Source organism: Typopeltis vanoorti, chromosome 1 (genome assembly GCF_054136105.1).
Source record: "Typopeltis vanoorti isolate ZY-2024b chromosome 1, IOZ_Tvanoo_1.0, whole genome shotgun sequence".
Lineage (NCBI taxonomy): Eukaryota > Metazoa > Arthropoda > Arachnida > Uropygi > Thelyphonidae > Typopeltis > Typopeltis vanoorti.
In genome coordinates this window covers 34,337,033-34,361,911 of record NC_143549.1, presented here as the reverse complement: position 1 = coordinate 34,361,911, position 24,879 = coordinate 34,337,033, and the positions used below count along the sequence as shown (strand labels likewise).

The 24,879-nt window shown below is 35.8% G+C and overlaps 1 protein-coding gene across 1 annotated transcript in view; it reads right to left on the bottom strand.

The window, feature by feature from the left end:
• Positions 1 to 24,229, bottom strand: part of LOC150109882 (uncharacterized) — a 75,135-nt gene extending 50,906 nt beyond the window's left edge. Inside the window, exon 1 of the mRNA XM_090415650.1 lies at positions 23,986 to 24,229. Coding sequence (XP_090271776.1) covers positions 23,986 to 24,072 — 87 coding nt within the window. The 5' untranslated portion in view covers positions 24,073 to 24,229. The remainder of the gene's footprint in view (positions 1 to 23,985) is intronic.
• Between the last annotated feature and the right edge of the window lie 650 nt (positions 24,230 to 24,879).

Genomic DNA, 24,879 nt, shown 5'->3' with positions numbered 1-24,879 from the left:
TCGTCAAAGAACACTGTGAACCAGGATATTCCGATGAGTATCACTACCCTTTATGAGATAAACATGCGTATTGGTCATCATCGGCTTTGCTCATTTCGATACCGAACAAAATCACGCTTCTCTCTCTCTCTCTCTCTCTCTCTCTCTTTCTTTCTCTCAACGGCAGACTCACGTCTTTTAGCACAACAAAGTCTGTGGTTGCGATTCATCTTCGCTATTTAACAAGTTTCTCTATAAAGAAGCCGCCACTTCGTGATAGCAGCTTGTAATGAGTCGCTATTGTCTTCACACGCCCCCATCCGACTGCGAAATCATGACCGGGATCTTTAAGCGCGTTTCTCTACCCCTGATTTATTATCACGTTGGATCGTAATTAATCTTCATAGATTGCAAAGGCAGTTTTTTTTTTCTTTTCATTTTCTTTATTTATTTTCCGCAAGATAAACTGCAGCAAGGGGTGGATACCTATGGCGTAAGAACTCACTAAAAATATTTTAAAGTCTTTATGAAAGAAGTTTAGGGAAAAAATATTTGAATTTCCCGTTTAAGAAGGGTTAAAGTCCTTATTTTATTTGTCTCAGTGTTTTCAAGACGGCTTCTTTTATCATGAAAAAAAAAAAAAAATTCTGAGATAGGCTTTCGTGATAGTAAACGCAGTCACTTTGTAACGGAGCTGTCCTGGCTTTGACAAAAACTTTCAGACAGAGTGACACTCATCGAAGTATTTAAATTTGGTGTAAATAAATCAACTCTTTGTGCCACATAATCCACCAAAATCGATGATGCAAAAGTGTTGGATATTTAAAATGCATTAGACTGCAGTAATGAAAATTTTGTTGCTCTGTCGTCCAGTGGACAAATGACGAAACGTTCCGTATTCATTCTCTCTCTCTCTTTCTCTCTGAGGTAATTTCACTAGTAATTATGGGTAATGATAGTATTAATATTACACAAGAGACAAGAATTGACCGCCTAATGGCTGAACACATTAATACTCGCCATAAAAAAAAAAAAAAAAAAAAAACTGAGTATTGTGTCTTCATAAATAACTTCATAAATAAACAGTGTAACAACAGACATTCATTTGTTAACCCAGTCTGTCACAACGGTTTACACAACTGGCTACAATAAGTCATACAAGACAGTTGTGAGTGATCATCTGATGCAACTTCATGACACTAAAACACGAATCACTGTAGATGTACACACAATACCAACAAAAACTCAATGAAGTCTACGCATGAAATACAGCGAGTGCATGAAACGTACGTGAGTGCGCGTGTGAACTCAGTATTCTACAGCAAATATGCTGAGCAACACAAATCTGAGTGTGACTATTTTTATTTAATTTAATTTATTTTTTATACTCCGAAAATCCTGCTCTACATAACAAATACGGATTTTTTTTTTTTTTTTTCAAGGCAATAGGAGGGGAAGCGGTCTCACACAAGACGGCGAAATGTATTCCTAGCTTAAAGACAATAACGGATATATACCAAGGCCGGATTCGAATCTACAGCTTGTTGCTTTGAGAACGGGCATGGTAACCAATTCAATCAATGTACGATATTAATATAATAATATAACAAGAAAGTATTATTATTATTTTTGATTAATTGCTTGGTATATAGAATGTGGCTAAGCCTGTCATGAACAAAATGAAACAATTAAGGACGTGTAATAGGACGGGGGGGAGAATAAATGGGAAACGTGTTATGAAAATTAAAACCAGCTTATATATTATGTCAAGAATAACTTGCAGTAGGCGAACGTGAGACTTGTTCAGGAGAGATACTTGGAGTATCGCTCTTGGAGGAAAAAGAAATAACTGCGCTTGGGATTAATAATATCTCATGTAACAAGAATTTATCTCTTAGTTTAATCTTAAAAAATAAGTCATAGTATTTGCTGCGGGTTCGAATCCCCACGTGGATGTGTGTGATTGTGTTTAGGCGGAGAGATGAATTTGATCAACCAGTGTGAGATCACGTTCCCGCTTACGGGAAGCCTGAAGTGGCTTGAAAATCTTGCATATTTTGGTCTCTAGAATGGCATTTCTGGAATAACAATAAGATAAAGATTGAAAAATAAACAATTAAAAAATCCTTTCCACGCCTAAGGTATTGTATTGTATTGTATTATTGTCAATATTACACTATCGTATTATTGGCTCCCACCTTTCATGGGTGGGAATCACATAAAAAAAAAATAAAAAATAAAGAATGAAACTATGAAATTTATTGTCAGATTGCATTTCAGTGAGAAAATTATCACGTTAATTCAATAATTTGTCTTAATTGTAGCATCATTTACTTCTCTCTTTCTCTACAATCACGATTCCCATTCATATGTTTTCCATATTAATAAATAATGCTGAAAAAAAAAATATAAAAGAAAAAAACGTCACGAAAAAAAGGATGAAAGTCGGTTAGGATTATGAATAAATCAATAAATACTAAAGATATGGAAAAACTCCATTGATTAGTATTCTTCTTTTAGGCTTCACACAATTTATCGACTGTTGTTACGATTTTCGATTTAAAAAATAATAATTAGAATTTTAAAAATTAATTCAATTGATTAAAAAAGTACTTGAAATAAAATAAAATGTAATTAATTAAAGTTTGTAAGAATTTGAAGTCGCCTAGAATTGTGGAACCACCTACAGCAGTACTCATTTATTGTAGGTTCGATTCTAGTTATCGCTATACGAACTTTTTTTTCTATGTTTGCCCCCTCCCCTCCCAGATTCCTGAATTGGTCACTCTTTGAAGCTTACAAATAGGGCTTTCAGTGGAATGAGATTCAGATATTACTGATTATTATTAGGAATTAGGAGCACGAAATGGCGATAACTGTTTGTCTGTATTTAACCCACAGCAGATGCAGTCAGCTACAACGATTTAAAAACGAACAGGCGGTCTACCATTTCCACAAAAAAAAAAAAAAAAAAAAAAAGAAAAGTTAAAAGCGTGCTACCCACTAGAAACGAAAATGAAAAGCCTTTAGATTTTTTTTTCTGTAACAATATAAAATTATTTACTTGTATCTCAGTCATATTGCCCTAATATGATATTTTCATGCGACTATTTTTTTTTTATAAAAAGGACGTGTTCGACGACCTTGCACTACAGCTGAACTAATTAGCTGGTTATTAAGATATAATAAGAACAGCTAATTAAGATATAACTGCGATGATAACACCATAATTCTTCTTGAGTGAAGATAATTTTCAGAAGAAAAAATTAAATAAGAATGTGTGTGTAAAATCTTATAGGTTATAACTTGGTTCAAGTCATAACGATGATGTTCCACTTGCGAAGGATGTAGAATAATCTTTAAAATACGGAGGGAACTTTATATACGTTAAAGAAACGTATATAAAGATCATAAAAAATGAGCAAACTTACAATCTATTCTTAGCCTCTTCTTTCTCTCCATAATTTGTCTGAGTCTAATGAACTTTGATGCAATCAAAATTCCAATAAATAGATTTAACCGATAGATGGCCTTATATTTAGAAACTATTGACATGAGTTGGGTGAAAAGGAAAAATAAATAATAATAAAAAAAATTATGTTTGAAAAGTTTCACGTTAAAATGATGTTTGATTTGTGTGTCACAAATACGAGATCTGTTCGACCCGAGAGCGAAAGAGGTGCTTATTATAGGTGGTTTATAACCTTTCTGGTGCCAACTAAAACAGACGGCAACACTCGACTCAAGGAGGTAAATAAACTCTAGTAACACCGAGTAAGAAACACGGAACGGGAAAATATTTCTGGCCCCTTAACGTGAACAGATTTATTTTCCCTTCACATATTCATTCCACCGAAACCAATAATCTCTCGTTAAAATTTTCCGACTCAAGAACTATAGAAGGAACACAGTGATCGAGAAAGAGTTAGATGATCCGCTGATATCCACTGAGCCGTTCCCTCCACCCTCCGGAACGCACGACCCATTCAAGATGTCTGACCGACAACGTTCGGTTGTGTTAGCCGATAAGAGTCTGACTTTTCAACACGCACACGCGCACACACATACACACCCTACAGGCGGCTGAACTTAACAAAGGTTTCGCTGAGCAGGCACGTTTCGGATGATAATCGAACTTGTCACTACGACCTATATTTTTATGCGAAGACCTTTAACTCGAAGGCAAGGAGAGATGGGGGGGGGGAGGAAACGAAAGGTTGCGAATTGATCCCAAGGTTGCTGAACTCTTCCTCTGAACAGAAATAATATTTCTCGAATGTTGCCAACTAGTTCGTAACCTAAATTGCAAAGCAATAGTGAGGTCGCAAAGGAGATACGGGGAGGGGGGACTTTGTTCCAGATGTCAACATTCATAACAAAACGTATTCTTAACTGCGTTAGACCTGAAAAGGGTTCAAGATTGAAAACTGAGACCAAATATTGCTCAGCTAAATTACATAAAAATCAGTTCGTATATAATATGAGAGAATATTACAAGCATTCTCACAATACCTAGACTCAACCTCCAAATGTGTTGTTCTTCATATTATGCTATAATGGGTGAGGCTTTTATGGATTTTTTTTTTAACAAGAAGATCCCACGTATAGAAAAGAAGAAGGGTGAGTTTCGGTTGCACAGGATGTTTATTCCTGAAATAAAAAAGAAAAAAAAAACTATACTTAGTTGTATTAACCTTTTAAAGGCTTTTCATTCATTTAAATAATTAAGTAAAGAATGTTTATTTAATTATTTACTGGACACTCCGGAACTCATAATACGTTAATAGTTATGGCAATTCTGAGAACTCACTACCAAAATAGAAACTGCAATATTAGTAAGAAATGCTTCGAGAGTCATGCGCAGTTTTAACTTGCAATTTACACATTACAAGTAAAACACCATTGTTATCATCATCATCCTTTCCCGATAATGTGTCCACACTGCCACAACAGAATACCATGAATATACAAGAGAATACAATAGTCCAGCATAATTACTAGCTTCCTATCAACGCGATCTTGCGTTCCAACATTGTCAATCTTCTGTAGCATTACTAATTTCATCAATCCACCTAGATCTTAGTCATTCGAACACTCTACCTGTCATCCGGGCATCAAATACCTGTTTTACTAACCTTTCCTCTCCCATTCTGTTTAAGTGACCATACAACCTTACATTAACTTTATTCATACCTTGAATGCAAAAATCCCTAATATCTTCATTTTTAGTATGATACTGCCGTTAACTTGTTCACTCCCCTAATCTTTCTCAGAACTCTAATATCAGTGGTCTCTAACCTTTGATGAAGTACTTTATGAAGTATTAACCCAGCTTTCAGATCCATGGCAACTTGTATATGTTCGAGATATTCACAAGAAGTCGCTGCTGTGGGTATCTCTTGGTCAGTTTTTAGCGAACAGACATATTAATAAAATTAACTCATTAATACGATTACTGGACGAGCAAAAAAGGTGACAGGCGATTTGGTAACTTACTGTTGACCTGTATCCTGTAAAATAATAATAATAATATTTTCTCTCTCTTTCTATCCAGCATTGAGTTAGTAAGTTTCAGGTGGTTTGGTGATTACTTTCTAACTAGTGCTCCGAAATTTTTCTCTTTCTTTCTTTCTTTATTTTTATATTAAACCTGTCACAAACCTCGTAACATCATTATATTTACTTGAGTGCTTAAAGTTCATAGCGTCGTCTTCCTAGATGGTTATGCTTCTCGCGATGGCTAATAACAATTATTATTATTCAAGAAATTTCAGCGACAATGACGGCATACAGAAGCAAATATTTAGTCAAATTTTAAGAATAAACGGTCAATTTTTAACCACAAAAAAAAAACAAAACAAAACTTCTGATTGTTCAACAAGTAAATCAAGTTGGTGGTCATAAACTAAACTTTTAAGACTGTAATTGAACGAACGAAACCAATCTATCTACAGATACTCGGCAATCATCATGCCGGGATAAAGACGTCTGGATTGTCTCTTCTTTCTATCAGCGAAGTGATTAAAACACAGCTGCATTTTAGGTTTCGTGTGTTTACAGGGAAGAGAGTCTTTCAGTTCTGGTCTAATTAACAATTACGAGCAATCCGAAAGTTCACTAAACGAAAAGAGAGAGTGAGGTTAATTATCGGGGAGGGAGAAAGTAATAATAACAATAATGACAGCGGCCAGCTTTGCTTTCCATTTACCGACAGACTTCTTAATTAGACTTTCCGTCACTTCCGCCTTCAATTGGTCAAATTGCACCATTTCCGTAATTAGGTGAAACAAAAGTTTGTTATTTAACCGGTACTTCGGAAGGTCATTATGGGCAAATGACGGCTTGACAATTGGAAGTAATGGTCTGGGACAGCAGGTCGATTTGTGCCTGGCAAATGGTTGTCATGGTGACTCAGCTCCATTATAAAATGGAAGGCACACATTATCGGGGAAGTGGCTCGAGAGAAAGAAAGAAAGAACGATAATGTTCCGGATAATGGCGCAACTATAGCCTACGTGCGAAATGCAACTCTGTGTGTGTGTGTGTGTGTGCGCGTGCTGAACGCCGCGATTAGCAAACAGACCGTTTGTGTGAACTGTGTGCGCGCGCGCGCATTATCTCTTGGAGTCTCTCTGACGTCACTCTCGAGAAATGGATGCAACTGTAAAGAACGCCGTGCAACAGAGTCGGCCTTTGGCAGACAGCCAGTAGCTCCTGGCTTTTTAACTGTACAAGCCCTTACGTACTGTCAACTGCACGTAAACAAGTTGCTGTTTAGATAAGAAGTTTCTGAGCTCTCAATGGGAATGGTCCCCATTATTTCTACAATAAAGGAACGTAGTTGGTTTCTTTATACTCCGGTTGAAAAAAAAAAAAAAATTCCTGAAATATTTATTAGTGTGCATTTTTATGTTGTTTATAGGTTGCGAAACGCAAACTAAAACTCGCATAAAAATTTACGTCTGTTCCAATTCTTTTGTTTTATATGCAAATTCCACCTGTCCGGTGGCAACCGATCGTACATTGGTATGCCGTGGACAGGATGAGGGTTAAATACTTCACAATCCTTGCTTACATAAGCACCATCGTTTTGCCATTAAAGACACAGCAGAAAAAACAAATAAACATCATCTTTCATTATTAACAAGCTGGACAGAAATGCTGTCGTTAGATTCCGAAAACATAAACTATAGATGATATTCGACAGCAAAGTCTTTGATGGGCAGAGAAAAGGACAACGGCGATGTGGAGATTAAAACATAAAAGTTGCTACCTCACTAAGTGCGCGGTGTTATTTTGCCATGTGATGCCATCTGGTGGTTGTGTGAAGAAACAGACCATGCAAGCCCTACAAAACCCAGCTGCTATCTTATTTTTTGAGACACCCTCGTATACAATGCACCCATGGGTGCTCTTATTTCTCAGCACGTGAAATTATTTTACTTTAAGCTTTATCAGCATCATTATGCGTATCAAGGATTTAGGCCTAGAGACTTCTAAGGCCTATTCCGGCCTTAGAGATCATCGTTGAATCTTTTAAGAGGACGTCCTGGTTTTCTTTTTCCTAATGGCTTGTACTTTAAGACTTGTTTTGGTAATCTTTCTGTTTTCATTCTTTGAACGTGTTCCATCCAGTTATGTTTACATTTTTTAATTTTTTCTATTACTGATTCCTGGTTTAATTCTTTCATAATTTCTTCGTTTCTTTTTCAGCTGTTATTAATCTTTGTTTTGTCTTTTTTGCTTTTTACTTTAAGCTTTATTTATACATAAACCGTCATTTAATAATATGAATTTATTTATAAACTAAGTATATTTTGTCAATAACGTCGATATTAATTTTTGTTGAAAAGCCAATATACAATTGACATTTGTAAGCTTGACATTTCTCTTCCCTTTTCCCCCCCGGTTCTGCTATTCAAAGTAATGAAAAAAAAAAAAAACTTTTTCTCAATAGTTAATAACTACACTGGTCGAAACATTCTTGATTTGACTTTCAGTCAAAAGGAAAGAAGAAAAATGCTACGATTAATCTGTTGAATACTACACCTCAGAATGCCACACCTCACCAGTGAGAGAAAATGGAGGAAAAATGTCTAAATGCATCATTCGCACGTCAAATCTGCTCATCCTTAGTTCTATTTCGGAAGATTTTCATCTAGCATCTCATTCTTTCTCAAATATCTACACTGACAAGTAATGGAAAACCATCTCTCCATACTTACTTTTGAAAGACATCGGAAGAATTTTTAAAAACCTAGAATGAAAAAAAAATAAAAAAACTGGCTCTCCTTCAATGTATCATTTCAACTTCCTCTGCAAATTTATGCTCCAGGATTGACTTCTATCTTATAATGTATCTTATATTTTTACATCATATTCGGCCAGCATTTATTCTGTACTTGTAAAGTAGTCAGCATTTATCTTATCTCCTTCCTCAAAATGCAGTATACCACCATCTTATTATAGTTTAACTGTTCCTTACAGTCCCTTAGTACAATTAGCGAGAACTGTGCGTTTTTTGTCTTTCATTTGTAGTGACCTGATTTTGAATTCTTTCCAGCTAAGGGACTTTTCAATTGATGGTAAGATGTACAGTACAGAAAAAAAAAAATTTCAGTTTTTCCCGCTTTTTTTTTATCCCTTAAACTAAGGGTCGGCAAAGCAGGCAAGTCGGTCTAAGAACACAAGCACACAATCAACAGACATAACCTTTAAGTACTTCAACAGTAATTCAAACACACCTCTCGGTCCATTCCAAAGTTTCCAATTTCTGATCAACCTTTCACCTAATCTTCAATCATTCATGGAAATACACCACTAATCCTCGAACCTTTTGCTTATTTTGGTTATGTCATTCCCACGTGTAAATAAGTATTAAGGAAACATTCGGAGAAACGTTTTCTATAATATTACTCCTGACCTTCCTCATTAGTGAATGAGCGTTCAGTTCATCTTTCGTCGCATGTGGATGGCAGCCCCCAATTTCTTCAGTCCGTACTGTATTACCTCCAGGTTTTATTCTTTTGTCTACTTCCTTCTTTCTGTATATTAATGATCTTGTAATAACTGATGACTGTAATGCCCATTCATACATGTGCCTGTCGTTCTAGAATTGTATTAAAATTTAATAAGGCATATTATTTCTTTCAAAATTATTATTTTGAAAGATTAGTCCCGCTGCTGGGGGACGCGGCTGCAAGCATGAAACTTCAATGTTATTGAAATGAAACATTAAATCCTGACCAGTCCTTGTTGAATAAAGACGCTCCACTATACTAGAGAAATCAGCAGGAGTGATTTAACTTTTATGAGCTGTATAACCAAACTAAACGCATTCCTGTATGATAGCTCTAGAAACACTATGGGTCGACAGCATACTAGTTAAATCTCTTAAGCCTTCATTTTTCAGCGTACAAGAAAAGAAAATGAAGGAGGCGGTGCATTATGTGGCTAGACGACCAGCCGATATCATATTCTTATTTATTTATTTTTACTTCAGGCCTATACGTCTTACCTCAAATCAAGTGTATGAAAGAGAGAACCTTGGTCTTCTAACAGGTTTTTGTAACCTGTTGATAAATGATACACATAATCGCTTTGTCTGAAAATAGTGGCTGACTTAAAACCTAGTATTTTACCTGTAAGTATCGCCTTTGTTAGGAAAGGTTAATTTAAGTAGTCGTTTTGAAATTAACTTTGATATAATGAACAGTTATGATGAATCCGGTTGAAAAATAGATAACATTTTCTTATTAATTAGAAGTGAACAAGAAAAACACACTGTTCTTTTCTGCAGATCTTGTTATGAGTGGGTAAATATAAAGAGTATAATGGGCTCTTGTATAAAAGAATACATTACGAAACAAGTAATATAATAAGATAAATGCAGATGACAAAACTCACGCACGCATACGCACAAGACAAAAACAAACTTCGCTTAAATTTTTAAAGAGCAATCGCCACTTCTATAGTATTATGTTAAGAAATATTAATACTTAAAAAGAAAGATCAAAGCAAAATACAAATGGCAGAAAGAAAAAAAAAATTAAAGGATGCACAAAATTAAATCAAATAAAAATGAAGAAACTATAAGAGAACTCGATATTTCTAATTAAAATGAAAATATCAAGGACTGTAAAAAAGAAATGGAAAGAGTACTTGTATGGGATGGAAAGATCAACTACGAAAAGAATTTAATATATATATCCGAAAGTAGAGAGAGAGAGAAGGCCAGTGAAGAGAGAATAAACAAATTTCTTCAGAGCAAATCTTTCATATAGTTCATTGATATGAAAATGAATTTCAATATTCATTCCTATACACCAAATAACCATGATAAATTTACACAGAATCGCTAAAGCTGTCCCTATTTTTTTTTGGTTGAAAACTTACTGCACCTTTACAACATATTCTGGTTGTCGGGGAGTCCCTCTTTTTCCTTTCGAATTTCTTTATTGCATATTGAACAATTCCACCGAAATCGCCAATTATATTACAGTAGTGGAAATTTATTAAAAAGAACCGCCCACCAAGAGATGATATATGATATGTATACGTGTATCTCTCTCTGTGTGTGTGCCCGCTTGTGTACATGTATCTATGTATATACCTGTCTGCCCCATTTTTTCAGTGAATGATTTGTGTTGCGCAACTACACAGATCAGCTGTCTCTGAACATCTGCAGTAAAACAGATAGCATCGCTTGAAGAGCACGCATCCCATCATCTGTGTGTGTGTGTGTGTGTGTGTGTGAAACAGCAGACTCTTCATTGTTTGTGTACATATAGTGTAACATTTCATAAATGGTATGAAAGGGTCTTGTGATTTCCTCTGATGCATTGTAGATGAAAATGGGATGGAAGAAGTATATTTATTTTTGCTGTTTCGCATTACAGTCGAAGCTGCTAAGGTTGTGAGGCCAGTGTATTATATCTGTTAATGTGTTTTTCTGGCATGAGTCTGTTTTGTGGACCCCACCACTCCCCTTGGGGATGTAAATTCGAGCCCAGTTCTTTACAAAAGGATATCTTCGTTACTATCCCTCTCTTACTTTCTTTCATTATTTTTCTTAAAGTTCTCCGTTGTCTCGCGTATAACTTGACCTCGACTGTTTGGTAGATTTATGAGGCCAACACTAAAGAGTACAGTAGTTAGGAGTTGGCTGACGGACAATGAGGCGGGAGGAAGTAGACGATATTCTAAATGTAGGAAGTGTGGACTTCGTCTCGTGTCAATATCTAAGAAATTCCCGGATCTTAAAATGACAGAAATTAATTCATCACGCCCTACCTATTTCCTCCCACCAATTTAATGATTATGCTGCTTAAGCATACGTAATAATCCTCCCTAATATGAAAATCTATCTGTAGGAAGGAGCTGACTAGGGTGTGACCTGCTTTAATTTCTGACCAACGCACATTACGTTACTAGAACAGGACTCAGAGCTGCAATACCACATTCTTTCACCAGGAACTGAGTTTGTTTTTCCTTTTTAACACAGCAATGGCTGAAATATGACTCTCCATATATATATTGGCAGAATGTTACGTGAGTATTTTTGTAATCAGCGTTTTCTATCAGGAAATGCAATTACTCCCTCCCAACAGAGTTTTAGGATAGTAATACGGAAATTAAGAGAGAGAGAGAAGCCGTAGCAGACAACTGAAATTAAATAAAATAAGATAACTAAAGGAAATAATGAAGGCTTTGACTAGGTGATTCTATTCACGAAAAGTTCATTAAGGAAGATGAAGAGAATGGAAATCGAGCTACTGGTAGGCAGTATTATGTCACAAAAGCTGTATGACTTACTTGGAATTTTGACAACAAAGGCCGTAAGTCCACTAAACGTGTCTTAAATTAATGTGTTTACCCTCCTTTAATGTGTTTGTCTCTTTCGGAGAGAAATGAAAAAACCCCTTAAAACCCTAGTCAATTACTGTATTAATTCACAGTGTCGTCTATTGTTTTTTTTTTATAGGAAACCAGATTTGTTTCATTCGTGAGTGCATCATCTTAAACAAGTGGATTATATGAAATGTACGTTTTGATTTAAATTAAAAAAAAAATGTTGATCCTAATCAGAAATTTTTCCAGTCTTAGGAGACTGTCAGGAGATTGGAAATTTGTTACCAGAGACAACCGAAATGGTTGTCTTTGGTAACAAATCTACCTAAAAATTATATTCTTCATTTTAGTTAAAGACTCACGTTTGTTGCCTTGGTTGTTTTTAGTGAACAGTTCTGCATTAACTGCCTTCAGGTGTTGGTTATGTTGAAGACGCTCATCCTACAATGATGGCAACTGCTCCTAGCACTGTACAGCTCAAGTCAATTTAGGTAATCGGGCCAAGGTCGTCAAGAAAATGTACTTCAGAATGGAGGTCTTGGGAGATATCATTTTACTAGTCTGGTATTTTTAAAGCGTACATATAGCGTCTAAAACAGGACACGATTAACTTAAATATCAATATGAGAGAAGAAGGGCGGAGAGTGGGGGGAGGGATAATTGATTTACTTTATAGAGTTCCGGGAATTGTACTGATTTTTTTTTTCTTTTACTTTTGCTTCCTTCCACCTTCAAGTTTGATTACAAACTTCAAATTCGTGCTCTGCTATGGAGAGGGGTGGGCGGGAATTATATATATATATATATATATATATATATATATATATATATTACTTCTTAAAGAATTTCATTTGCAAATTCTGACCTTGTGCGAAACCAGAGAACAGGCTATATCAGGAAGAAGCAAGCAAACAAACAAAAAAAGTGGTTTCCTATTCCTTCGTTGGCACGCATTGCTACAGATAAAAAAATGCAAGCAACAATACAATTGAATTAAATAAAATAGCGCGATTTTTCAAAAAAAATATAGAAATCTTTACACAATGGCATAAAAAATTTTAAAGATGTGGCCTGCCCAGCAGCCAATACATATTGTTCGTTTTGTAGGGTACGTTTTCTTCGGTTTCTTGCATCTGCAACAGGCTGTAGAAGTGTTTATCCCTTCTACTAGAGCAAAACGCTGCCAACTTGAACGTCAGCGTTGCTTACATGGCCTGACACTCGACCATCCCTAACGACCGATATTGGTGCCATATTTATTCCGCTGTCAATACAGACGGGTGGAAGCGAGTGGGTCGAGAGGAGGAGCACCGGAAGGAACGCAAACCAAGCTGAAAATGCTAAAATAAAATTCTTTTCGAAGAAGTTCGAGGGTTAGGGGAGAAAATAAACAAAGAAAAACTTTCTGTGAACCGACAATGGGATTAAAAAAAGGAAATCCCCGGTATTTCCCAAAACACAATGCTCGCTCATTATTTTCAATTTTGCCATTTCGAAAAATATTTATTTTTCCAAATGGCAATGGAAATATTTTTTTAAAAAATTAATAATGAAATAAATAAAGATCACATTGTCCACCTGTTTTTTTTTTAACGCATTCCTCGACAAATTCACCTTGTTTTGGTAGCTGCGGGTTTTCTAAGGGTCCCAGAAGGGTTCTCACACTTAATGGACAACACAACTAACGTAATAATAAAATATTATCTAAATATTTTTCTTGATATTGAACAAATCAGTCCATAATGTTTTTTACCATTTGAATTTCTCTTCCTTTTTGTTATAAAATAATAGCAAGAGTCTTTATTTGTGGTTAAATTAAAAAAATGCAAGATTTTTTTTTAAATATATAACTAGAGTGAACAACTAGCAGACCATAAAATTTAATTTTTTTTACATTAGAAAAAAAGAAAAGAAAAGAAAAAGAAGCTGATTCAAGCTACTCCTGAAAATTACAGGGCTCCAAATAAACAGAGGGTATCATCTCTGATATAGCTGACTGGCCACTGTCAGAATCAGATAAGGTAACTAATAAAAGACATTGGAATATAGAAGCCTATCCTGAATGATAATTCTTAAAAAATAGATAAATCAATTTCCAATTACAATTGTAAGCTATAATATCACTTGATTACTGTTTATTTATTTGACATGCTAAAAATAAAAACAGTAGAAAATTAGATAGAATATAATTCCCACTTAAATATATAAAAATTACTATGCTAGCTTAAACATCTGTCAACAACCATTTCATTAAAGTTCTGCACCTGCGCATACACTGTGACGTCACAAATATCAGCTTGTTTGACTGTGATTAAACTCTGTGGATGCTTGATTGCTTGATTGCCATCAAGCTAACAATGCCCATCTGTTTATGCATAATAGGAAGGTTCGTTTTGACCTGAACTGACATTATGAAAATGAAGGTTTATTCTGACATGCCAATGTTGCTCAGAGAAGGACAGTGATATAATCAAATAGGTAAAGAAAACTATCAAAAAAGTGGAACAGGAAGCTTTTTTTTTTTGTCGTTACGGATTTAAGGAAAAATGAAACTGTTTATTATGAAAGGGTCCTTCAAACATCCGAAATATTTAAAAGATACAGGAAGAGGATGCAAACGCAAAACTCCGCATGTGGTAGGAAGTGGGTATTTGAGTGGAGTAACCACGCAGAACATTAGCAGGAGATTAGAAAAATATACGTTGGTAGGGATAAGTACGGATTGGATCCCATCGGCCTATGTGTCAATGACCTGTTGTTAAGGTCATTTCTATGAGCATTCTAAAAAGGAGGGGAACTGAAGGAAGAGAGAGAGAGAGAGAGAGAGAGAAGAAGAGAAAAAATAAATAAAAGGGAAATGAAAGACAGGCTAAGAGAACTAACTGCATATAATCTTTGAAAATACTGATGAGACTAGTAGACAGACTTTACTAGTCTGATGCGATGCTTTTCAATGAAAAAAAAGGTGCACCACTAGAAATTTAATACTACTAATAATAACAATAACATCAACAATAATCCGTTATATTTTAATAATATATTTTCAAAACTTCTTGCGTGGTGTATATTTTCATATTATGAGTATGTCAAAGCAGTTGCGCACTCAGGATTTAATCTTGGGGGGGGGGGGGGGGGGGAACGAGTTGAATAGACGATTTGAGAATACACACTACGCATCGCGTACAACCTATGACTGAGTATCTACAGTGATCGCTAATTCATAAGTAGTATAGAAATAGAAGACACGACACAACATAAATAAATAAAAAATGAATTTTATTAATTAGGAAAAGATTTTTGGAAAATTTTCTCTTTTTTTCCCCTTTTTCTTGGGGGGGAAGGGTCCTTGCTCCCCCCTTTGGGTGCGCCCCCGCGCCAAATTAAAAACGTAATTAGGAAATAAACAAATTTATCTTTTTTTGCAGATGCTAAAAATTAGCATCCATGCTGAAGAATAAAAGAAAAACTTTTCTCAACAAATACTTGAGAATATTAGTTACATTTTTGAAATCGTCAACATTATTTCATGAAAACGCAATGATTAGAGTACTATGTTGATGAGAGAGAGAGAGAGAGAGAGCAAAATGCTTAAATACTGATGAAATAGATTTTCAATACACACTACGAAATTTGAATGCTGGAGGCACAGCGAGTGTTTGTCAGTTGCATTATCACAACTGACAGCGAAGTATTCGCATACTTCGGCTGGCACAGAGCGGAACAAAGAAGAGAGCAAAGGAGTGTCTGGCAATGAGCAGATAAAGTAGGTTGAAGGACAAAAAAAAAAGTTTGTTTTCAGGGCGTCTCCAGCTTGACAAGATGCAGATTCCACCCACGTGTCACAAAACGGATGTTGACACACTTCAGACTAGCAGCAATTCGTAAAAATAAACGCCACATCCTTTTGACGGCATCGAATGACGAAAGCAAAAACCACACGGCAGACGATCCTTCGCACGAATGTGTGATGTTCAGTTCTCCCCCCCCCCACACACACCAATTGGTTTAGTTGCTTTCATTCATCATAGTCACGTCGTCAAAGACAATTGGAGATGACAAAGTGATCGCACGCGACTTTCATTCCTCTGGACATGCGACTCGTCTGTCCTCTACAGATAGCTGTCGTTCTGTGTGATAACCTCTGCTTGGTTCTATTGTTTGGCAGTCACGCACCCACCACGTGATGAGTGCGGCTAATGACGTCATGTCTTAGATGTGAAAATCAAGGTTGTACAAGGAAAAAACTCTTTCGCAATTCAACGGTTCCATTCAGTTGTTCGTAGGACCAAACAGATGGCAATGTGTACCTCTTTCAGTCTCTGATTTAGAACTCAATTCTCTGACAGAACAAACCGCAAATAATTAAAAAAAATAATATGAAGGACCTGTCCTTAACATCATGCTTGTTTATTTATTTATTTTTATTTTAGTTGTTTATTTATTTATTTATTTTTTTGTCGTGTCAGCGTCCCTTTCCTGGACATGAACAAACACACGTGAAGCGAGGTGATTACTGTTGCGTTTCATGACAGAATATCGCTCAGTAGGACACTCTTGTCGATACCCCCCTGGTGGCAGCTTTTAGCCTACTCAATTGTGTCGAGTCACATGAATAGACCGAGTTTCGGTACAGTAGCGATTTCCGGAGCCATGTGGAAAGTGAGTGCTTCTTCTACAGGAAGAAGAAGGAAGATTTAGTCTAATTTGTTCAGGCAGAACACGCCCGTCTTTGACCTCGTCAGAAGCGGCGACATGTTCTCACAGCAGGAGTGTGATTTTCTCTCCACACAAGTTAATATTATTCATTAAATGCTTCACTACAATTCCGATGAGGATCTTTAAGCAATTCTTACTTTCCATCTCAATCTCATCAATAATTGTCAGAACCTTTCTGGGGAGGGAGGAGGTAAAGCAACAATTCAATAAACCACCGACCATGGAGAGAAAGGGGGGGAAAAGAAAGAAAGAAAGAAAGAAAAAAAACAATAATGTTGTTTTTATTCTTACAAAATGCTTCGAAAGAAAATGAATTGAATCCGGATGATTTGAGGTCATATATTACGTTACGCTGTTGATTTATATATATATATAAATTTATATATAATTTATATATAATTTATTATATATATATATATATATACTAATAAAGTCGCGATGAAATAAAATGTAATTTATATGACTACGCCAGAATTTAAATATATATATATATATATAAATATATATATATTTTTATAAATATATAAATATATATTTAAAATATATATTAAAAATATATAAATATATAAATATATATATATATATATATATATATATATATATATTTAAATTCTGGCGTAGTCATATAAATTACATTTTATTTCATCGCGACTTTATTAGTATATATATATATATATATATACAGTGGCGAGGAGGCCAAGGGGCCCTGGCCCCCCCAAAAAAGTAAAAGGAAAAATCACTAGAAAATTTTTCAAAAATCTTTTTCTTATTAAAATTCTTTTTTTTTTATTTATTTATTTATGTTGTGTCGTGTCTTCTATTTCTATACCACTTATGAATTAGCGGTCACATAAGGTGGGAATACCCTACAGCTCTAGGGAATCACGGCCACTGAGCGCTACTTCGTTTGCCCGAGGCCGGGCCAAAGGAGATCATGGGTATCATGTATTCGCGATCACTGCAGATGCTCAGTCATAGGTTGTATGCAATGCGTAGTCTGTATTCTCAAATCGTCTATTCAACTCGGCCTCCCCTCCCCAAGATTAAATCTTGAGTGCTCGGCCTCCCTGAAATTAAATCCTGAGTGCGCCACTGTACAAGCCTTGGACAGGACGGCATGGAAATCTCTTTGGCAAAAATCTCGACGCTTAAAAGCACAAGAGATCATAGACGAAGAAGAAGATATATATATATATATATATATATATATATACACACACACACACACACACACACACACACACATACGAGGAATGTTTCACATATTTGCATTCCACAAAATAAAACAAATCTTGCTATTATTATTATTATTATTATTAAAAAAGGAAGGCGTGCCGAGAAATATATAAATATTCTTGTAATTTGTACGCCAAAGAGATCTCAAGATTTATTAATTTTAAATATTCTAAATACTAAAAACTATCAGTAAACTAACCAGTTTTGGAATAAAATGATTATTTGATATCATTAACTGTATGACTGCAGTGCAGTGGACATTATTTCTACTTGCACTACCCCATCCCCTCTCTCCGAGATACTACCACTTGTAGGACGGTTTTCCTGATATTTTCTTTATGCTGCTGCTCGTAATAAAATTTACAGATAGGGAAATCTACAACTTCCGTGAGTAAAATCCTGCCATGATCATCTAAGATTAAGTAACTCACCCTCGGATGAAAAATTATCTAAAAAAAAACATTTTTCCGCTTCATCAGAAAACGTTTTGCAATATGAATAACTTGGGATCTGCATGTCGAACCAATGAGGGTGTTGTTATAAGTTGCTTGCAGCACTTTTAATATTAATTGCAACCGCATTCAAAATAATTCGAGTTAAGCGATTGTTTATGTGCAAATCTTGTGATAGCTGGACAAAAACACGTCAGAGACTTAGATTATATTATGACAATGGCGATAAACCAAGCGTGGATTTGTATTCATCTTTACTTGTAATGCAATTGGGAAGGATGAACTTCCCCCACTCCTCGATTCCTTAAAGAAAACCTCAATCACCTCGATGTGAGACTGGCTAACTTATCATTAGTAGAAAAGCCCTTATAAATGTTTTTTTTTTTTTCGGTAGTACGACTGTAAAAAAAAGGAAGAGAAAGATAAAGTGAAAGATAAAGACTACAAAATGAGACGGAGATACAGAAAGGATGTCTTTGTGTGTCGTTAGAAAAAAAAAAAGTTTCTTTATAATCATTCTGGTTTTATTGGATTAATTGAACCAGCTATAACTTAACCTTCAACGGGAACACGAAGCTATACGAAGATACCGAGTTGTCCATATTGACAGCGAACACGGAGCAGGGAAGGAATTATCGTTGTCTACCGCGCGCGCACACACTACCGAAACAAAAAGTGTATGTGATCATCTGTTTTCCTGATCGGCAACAGTCTTTCAGTGGGGCAGTGTACATCCACTTAACCATAACAGGGAAAGCAACGAGCCGTGAAGAAACTCAGAAAAATGGTTTGTACAGAACGAAGTTTCTTCCTGTGGGATTTCGTTAGGATCATTTAAAATCATTAGTTTATCTTTCCCTTCTCTCTCGCTTTTATTTATCCAGTGTGTGTATATCCGGATCGATACACACACACACACACACACACACACACACACACACTGGATAAACATCGAATTAAAACAAAGGAATCCATGGTAAGTGCTATCCTTAACTGACTACCTCAGGAATTTGCTCTGTGAAGGAGAAGAATTCAAAAATGAGCATTTGATCAACAGATGTCGCTCCTGCATCCGTTCTGCTTCGTCGAGATCGCTTCCTGATAATGAGCATTCGCTGCAGCCGTGTTGCTATGCAAATTAAGTTCATTGGCACCATCGCTTAACTGGGTCATATAGCGGCAGGTGTTGTTCTGGCGAGGACACTTGACCTACCGCCTGCTTTGCGTGTAACATGCCTTTCGCCACCAATGCGTACTGAATACTCCTGTGGTGCCGCTAATGAGACCGTAGGTCGTTTGGAGAAGGAACGCCGTTCAGCGGAGGTTACGGACTAGATGGCACGTCATATAATTAGCCTTAGGTGACTGCAGAACGAAAGAAAGAGTGTGTGTGTGTGTGTGTGTGTGTGTGTGTGTGTGTGTGTGTGTGTGTGTGTGTGTGTGTGTGTGTGTGTGTGTGTGTGTGTGTGTGTGTGTGCGTGTGTGTGTGTTCGGGGAAAAAATCCTGCTCTTAAGAACAAACAAACACGAAACTTTTCCAAGCCACTTTAGCTTCTAATATCAACAACGTGATGGTTTTCGTACCGGACCATGAAATTCATGCGCCACTTAAAGACACTCACAAACATCCACGACTTCAATAAAATACATTTCTAGAGCTCATAGTATTAAACCAAAAGCTCCTAAACTGTCGAGCACGATCTCTTAAGTGAATGATGCGACTGGCATTCAAGGGGATGGGAAACATTTTAAGTACTGTATAGTATTAAATCCGATGTGAGGTAGTAAAGCTTATTTAGAACTCTAACATAATTCCCATGCGTAAAATGCCCTTGTTGATCTCATTAACGATAAATTCGTTTTATTATGAATGGATAAGAACTGATCACCAATGATTTATAAAACAACAGTTGTGCAGTGTAAGCTTTTCCTTTCTTAAGAAAACGAAGTCAAGTTTTAGTTAAATATACAGTTAATATAAGCTGTGTAAATTTGAACTTTGCACTACAAATAGATCTTGTGGTATTTTAAATATAATCTTAGCCCTCCCCTGATTCAAAAGCATATTTGTGATGTACGCTTTGTTATTTTCTTATTGCAATTGTTTTGATATCGACGACTGTTTCATTAGAATCGAAGTGTTGTCATGATAGCATCAAGTCATCGTTTCAAAATAAACAAACACAACTAAAAGCACGTGATATTTTCACATATTTATCTGCAAAAAACAATAAGGAAAAGAAGCAGTAGAAATCCAAATGCGTGATGTTTTACTTTCTTTTGAACTTTGACAATAACAATAATTCCACTGAAAGAAATCTTGCAACGAATGAAAATGATTTGGCAATCTCTAGACAGCATCGTGTTTATTCTTCTTTTAATCTGCAAGCAAAACTGATGGCAGTATGTTCACGAAGAGTGTAATTTGGCCACTATTAAACAGTCTCCGTGTATGTAATACGCTCTTGACAACCTCCTCGGTAAGCGTTCGTCTCATGTGTGGCGGTTCGTATGTTTATCTCAGTGATGGATGGGCGAGATAGCTTTCTACCTTCACCCTGGGGCAACATTTCTTCTCCGTGCATCTCGATACATATTTTTACAGGCTTTCTTTGGGTCAACCGACTGACCAATTTGGCCTATTTCTAGGTCAGGGTACAAGTTGATGGGCCGCTTATCTTCAAGTTTAGGGACAAGCCCATGTTTAGTTTAAAATCTGGCGCAACAACTTATGAAGAAGAACAGAAATAAAGGAAAGAACATGTGGGAAGTAAATATAATAAACTGCACAGGGAAAGAATGAAATGGACAAATTTAAATGAGAAAAGAAAGATAAAGCAAAAACGGGAAAAGAAAAAAGAGAAAAAGAGAGAGAGAGAGAGAGACGGAAGGAGAGAAAAAAACAGAGAAAAAGATAGTGAAAATGTGATAAATAAGAATGATAGAGACTGAATGGGAGGCTCAGAACTATATGAATAAAAGAGAGAGTATACAGAAATCCCGACTTCTTTACGTAAAGGAGTCGGAGGGGGGGGGTAGAAATTGATAGACAGATAGAGAAAGGGATTATTTTCCCGACTTGTTTACATAAAGCAAATTCATGACTTCTGAGTACGTGTTTCTCAGAGGCTCTGAGAAATACGGACTCAGCGGTGCAAGTAAGAAATCATAAACCGTTATTCCAATAATGTTGTACTATATAATTGCTTTATTCCATTAAATATCATACAATCCTAGCAGAATTCGATTTTTAATAAGCGGTAAAACAAAGAAATGTGACATAAACGTCCTCTTTAGGTTAGAACAACGAAGTATAAAGTTTACTTGAATAAATAAATAAATGCAATTGCCACTATGAAGACTTACAAGAGGATAGCAGACGTGTGAGGGAAGTATTTAAGAAGTCTATGTTGCAGGTGATGACAGTTACCTTACCCTGGAATTGAAGTGTTTTCTCCCCACTGTGCTTATACAGTTACATGCGACACAATGTTTGTGCTGCATCTTTACTCCTTGTTTTATAATATCCATACATGAAAGCCCATTAGTCTCATTATTTGGTATTTAGAATTCTCATTACATCCATTTCCCACCCCCCAGAGTCCAAGCAGTACCAAGGCCGCCTATCCAATCAGTAACCTGTAGATCTCACTGTCTATTTACTAATATACTCTCATGGCCATCAAACATTTGATCTCAGATTTCTATTAATAGCTCATTTCCCGTAACATCCTGCAAACAGTCGACAATCCTATTAGGTAAGAACAGTAACTGTCATTGTCATTTACAAAATTAAATAAGACACATAGACACGTTGAAACGCTCGTATCCTTCAAGTAGGAATTTATTTTTCCCCTGAAGGAGGGGCTTGAGTTACTTAACTATTAAGTATTTCTAGTTCTGAAGAATTTCCGGATTAAATTCTTTATTCTTTGATTATAGAATGCAATAAAGTTTCTCACACACACACACACACACACACACACACACACACACACACACACACACACACACACACACACACACACACACACACACACACACACACACACAAAATTTTCTCCTTACAGCATGCATATTACAAATCTTATTTTGTAATATATTTTAAGATGATGTTCTCTGCTTACTAGAAAAATAGAAAAAATAAACTAAGAAAAAAGTATTTGTTTTCAAAAAATAATTAGTTAATAAAACAGTTATGAAAAAAAAAAAAAAAAAAACAGTTGTTCTGAGGGTTATTCACAATTTACCATTAACCCACCGAACAATATTTTCACTCGCAAAATTATTAACGAATAACAGCATCTAAATTCCAGCATCTGTCTTAGGGGAAATCACAATGCGTGCAGGAAGAGCATAGATCTCCTCTATAATGATAGGTAGATTTGTATAATCATAATCAATGTTTGTATAATATTATTTTCCCTTTCACTTGTGTGGTGCGATGATTTCAATGAATATGCAATAATTATTCTTATCATTCTATTACTAATAATGATATATATTATAAACGTTTCTGGAATGTTGGCATATTATATATCTGTTTCTCTGTTGTTTATATGCATAACTATTTTATTTTGTTAAAACAGCTAATGATGTCATGGAAACTCATTAATTAAAACCCATGAATTAAATTTCTTGAACGAAAATTGTTCTCTTTAAAGCATGAAAATAATGAAAGCAAAGTTCGAGTTTGAGATAATCTGACAGACGTGTTAATTTAAATGCAGAAAATCAAAATAGTATGCAATACGTAGCAACATTAAAAGCAATGTCAAAACGATACGTAACTGCTAACTAATCGTACGAGCTATCAGACAGCCATAGCTTAGCCTACCTTTTCTTCAATTAAAAACATATTTTTCAAAATACTACCGATAAATAAGTACACGAATTAAAATCTTTTTCATATGCATGATTTTAAAACGAACGCATTTTGTTCACCTATCGGACATTAATACACAAAACTCCAATTTACGTTACCATACGAAAGGTTTGCCATGTAACGACACGAGCACCACCTACTTTTGATGGTACATAAATGTTGCCGTGAAACTGGAAATAATTTAATTAATTTTTATATGTCGCTTGTTTTTAAAATAAAAAATCGGTAGTTATTCAGTATTTTGAATAACGGATTTTAATAATCCATATAAGAAGAAATCACTGTAATCCTGACACGGAAAAATTATAAACGCAAACAAATGTTACTTACATACATGCATTGTATTGATTAGCAATTATAAATAAATGCGCAAAATGTTTTTTGCCTGTTGTAGCGATTATAATTAAATTATTTTCGAATTTGAATTTCAGTATGAATTTGAAATCAATTCTCAGGAATTAGCTGACTTGTGTGAGAATGATTGAAATACAATATGAAAACAGACTTTATTATAAAAGTTTTCGAGTATTTTCCCTACAATGCTGGCGTTCCTGTATTATCAGAATTGTAAAGCCCATAAGTCTACCCATCTCAGGAAGTTTATTTACTTTTGATGATGAATGATAAAATAATGAATTCCGATATGTATCTTCTAATTTCTGTTTGCGAAGTTGCGAACTGTCGTTCAAATCGAAACTATGCAGTTTTGTGAACAGAAAAAAAAAAAACGGTGTAGTAAACATAATTTAGTGATTAAAAAAAACGGGGAGTATATATTTCAATATTAAGATACAGCTTCATGGTATGCAGTGATCTAAACATACCTAAGATATTCACTGTGCATTAATTACCGAAATGCGGTCTCACCTGACTTACGAATACCATCAGCGACACAAGTCGACTCACATACGTCACACCAAGCGGCCACAGACGTCTGTATATCCGAATACCCATTCCTGATCGGGCCGGTATCGTAAGCAGGAGATACTGGGGATGAAGAGAGAGCGAATAAACTGTTTTTACTACTTCTTCTTCCACTCAGTTGCTAGGTAACCGCTCTGATGGCACTTGTTGATACTCCAGCGTCTTCACAACACACTGCAGACACGCACCATTTCGGTATCCCTTCACAGCTGGCGTTGTGTGTGCGCGCGTGTAAACTTCACTGCCACATTCTTACCTGTCCGCTTTGCAAACTGGTCCCTTCCCTTTCTCCCGCCGAGCTCGTGGCCTAAATTGGCATCGCCATGACGTCACCCGAGACTGTACTCGTCTATTGGTGGTGTCGAGAAACGTGAGGGTTTAGGACAACCACGTGCGTGTCCAAGTAACACCGGTTTTATGTGGAACGTGTTGCTCTTTCTCTCTCTCTCTCTCTCTCTCTCTCTCTCTCTCTCTCTCTCTGTCTGTCTCTTCTCGGCTCGAAGGACCGAGACGGTACACACGGAAAGAATTGGAAACGGCGTTCGCGTTCACTGTGGGTGTTCACTTGGACTGCTGCTGCAATGGAGTTTCAGTTCCAAGTGAAGGATTCAGCGAGTTTAAGGGACTCTAGTTTGGGATGACTGAGTGACAGTTTGATATAGGTTGAATTTTTTTTTTTAACATAAAGTTAAAAATTAACTTTCTCCAAATTAAGAAACTACATCTGAATGTGGATAATCATAGTTTTTGAAATTAATATTCGAAAAACGATATTTAAAATTGCAACTTTAGGACAAAGTTATGTTTAATCAAAATTCAGTTTAATCCACATAACCT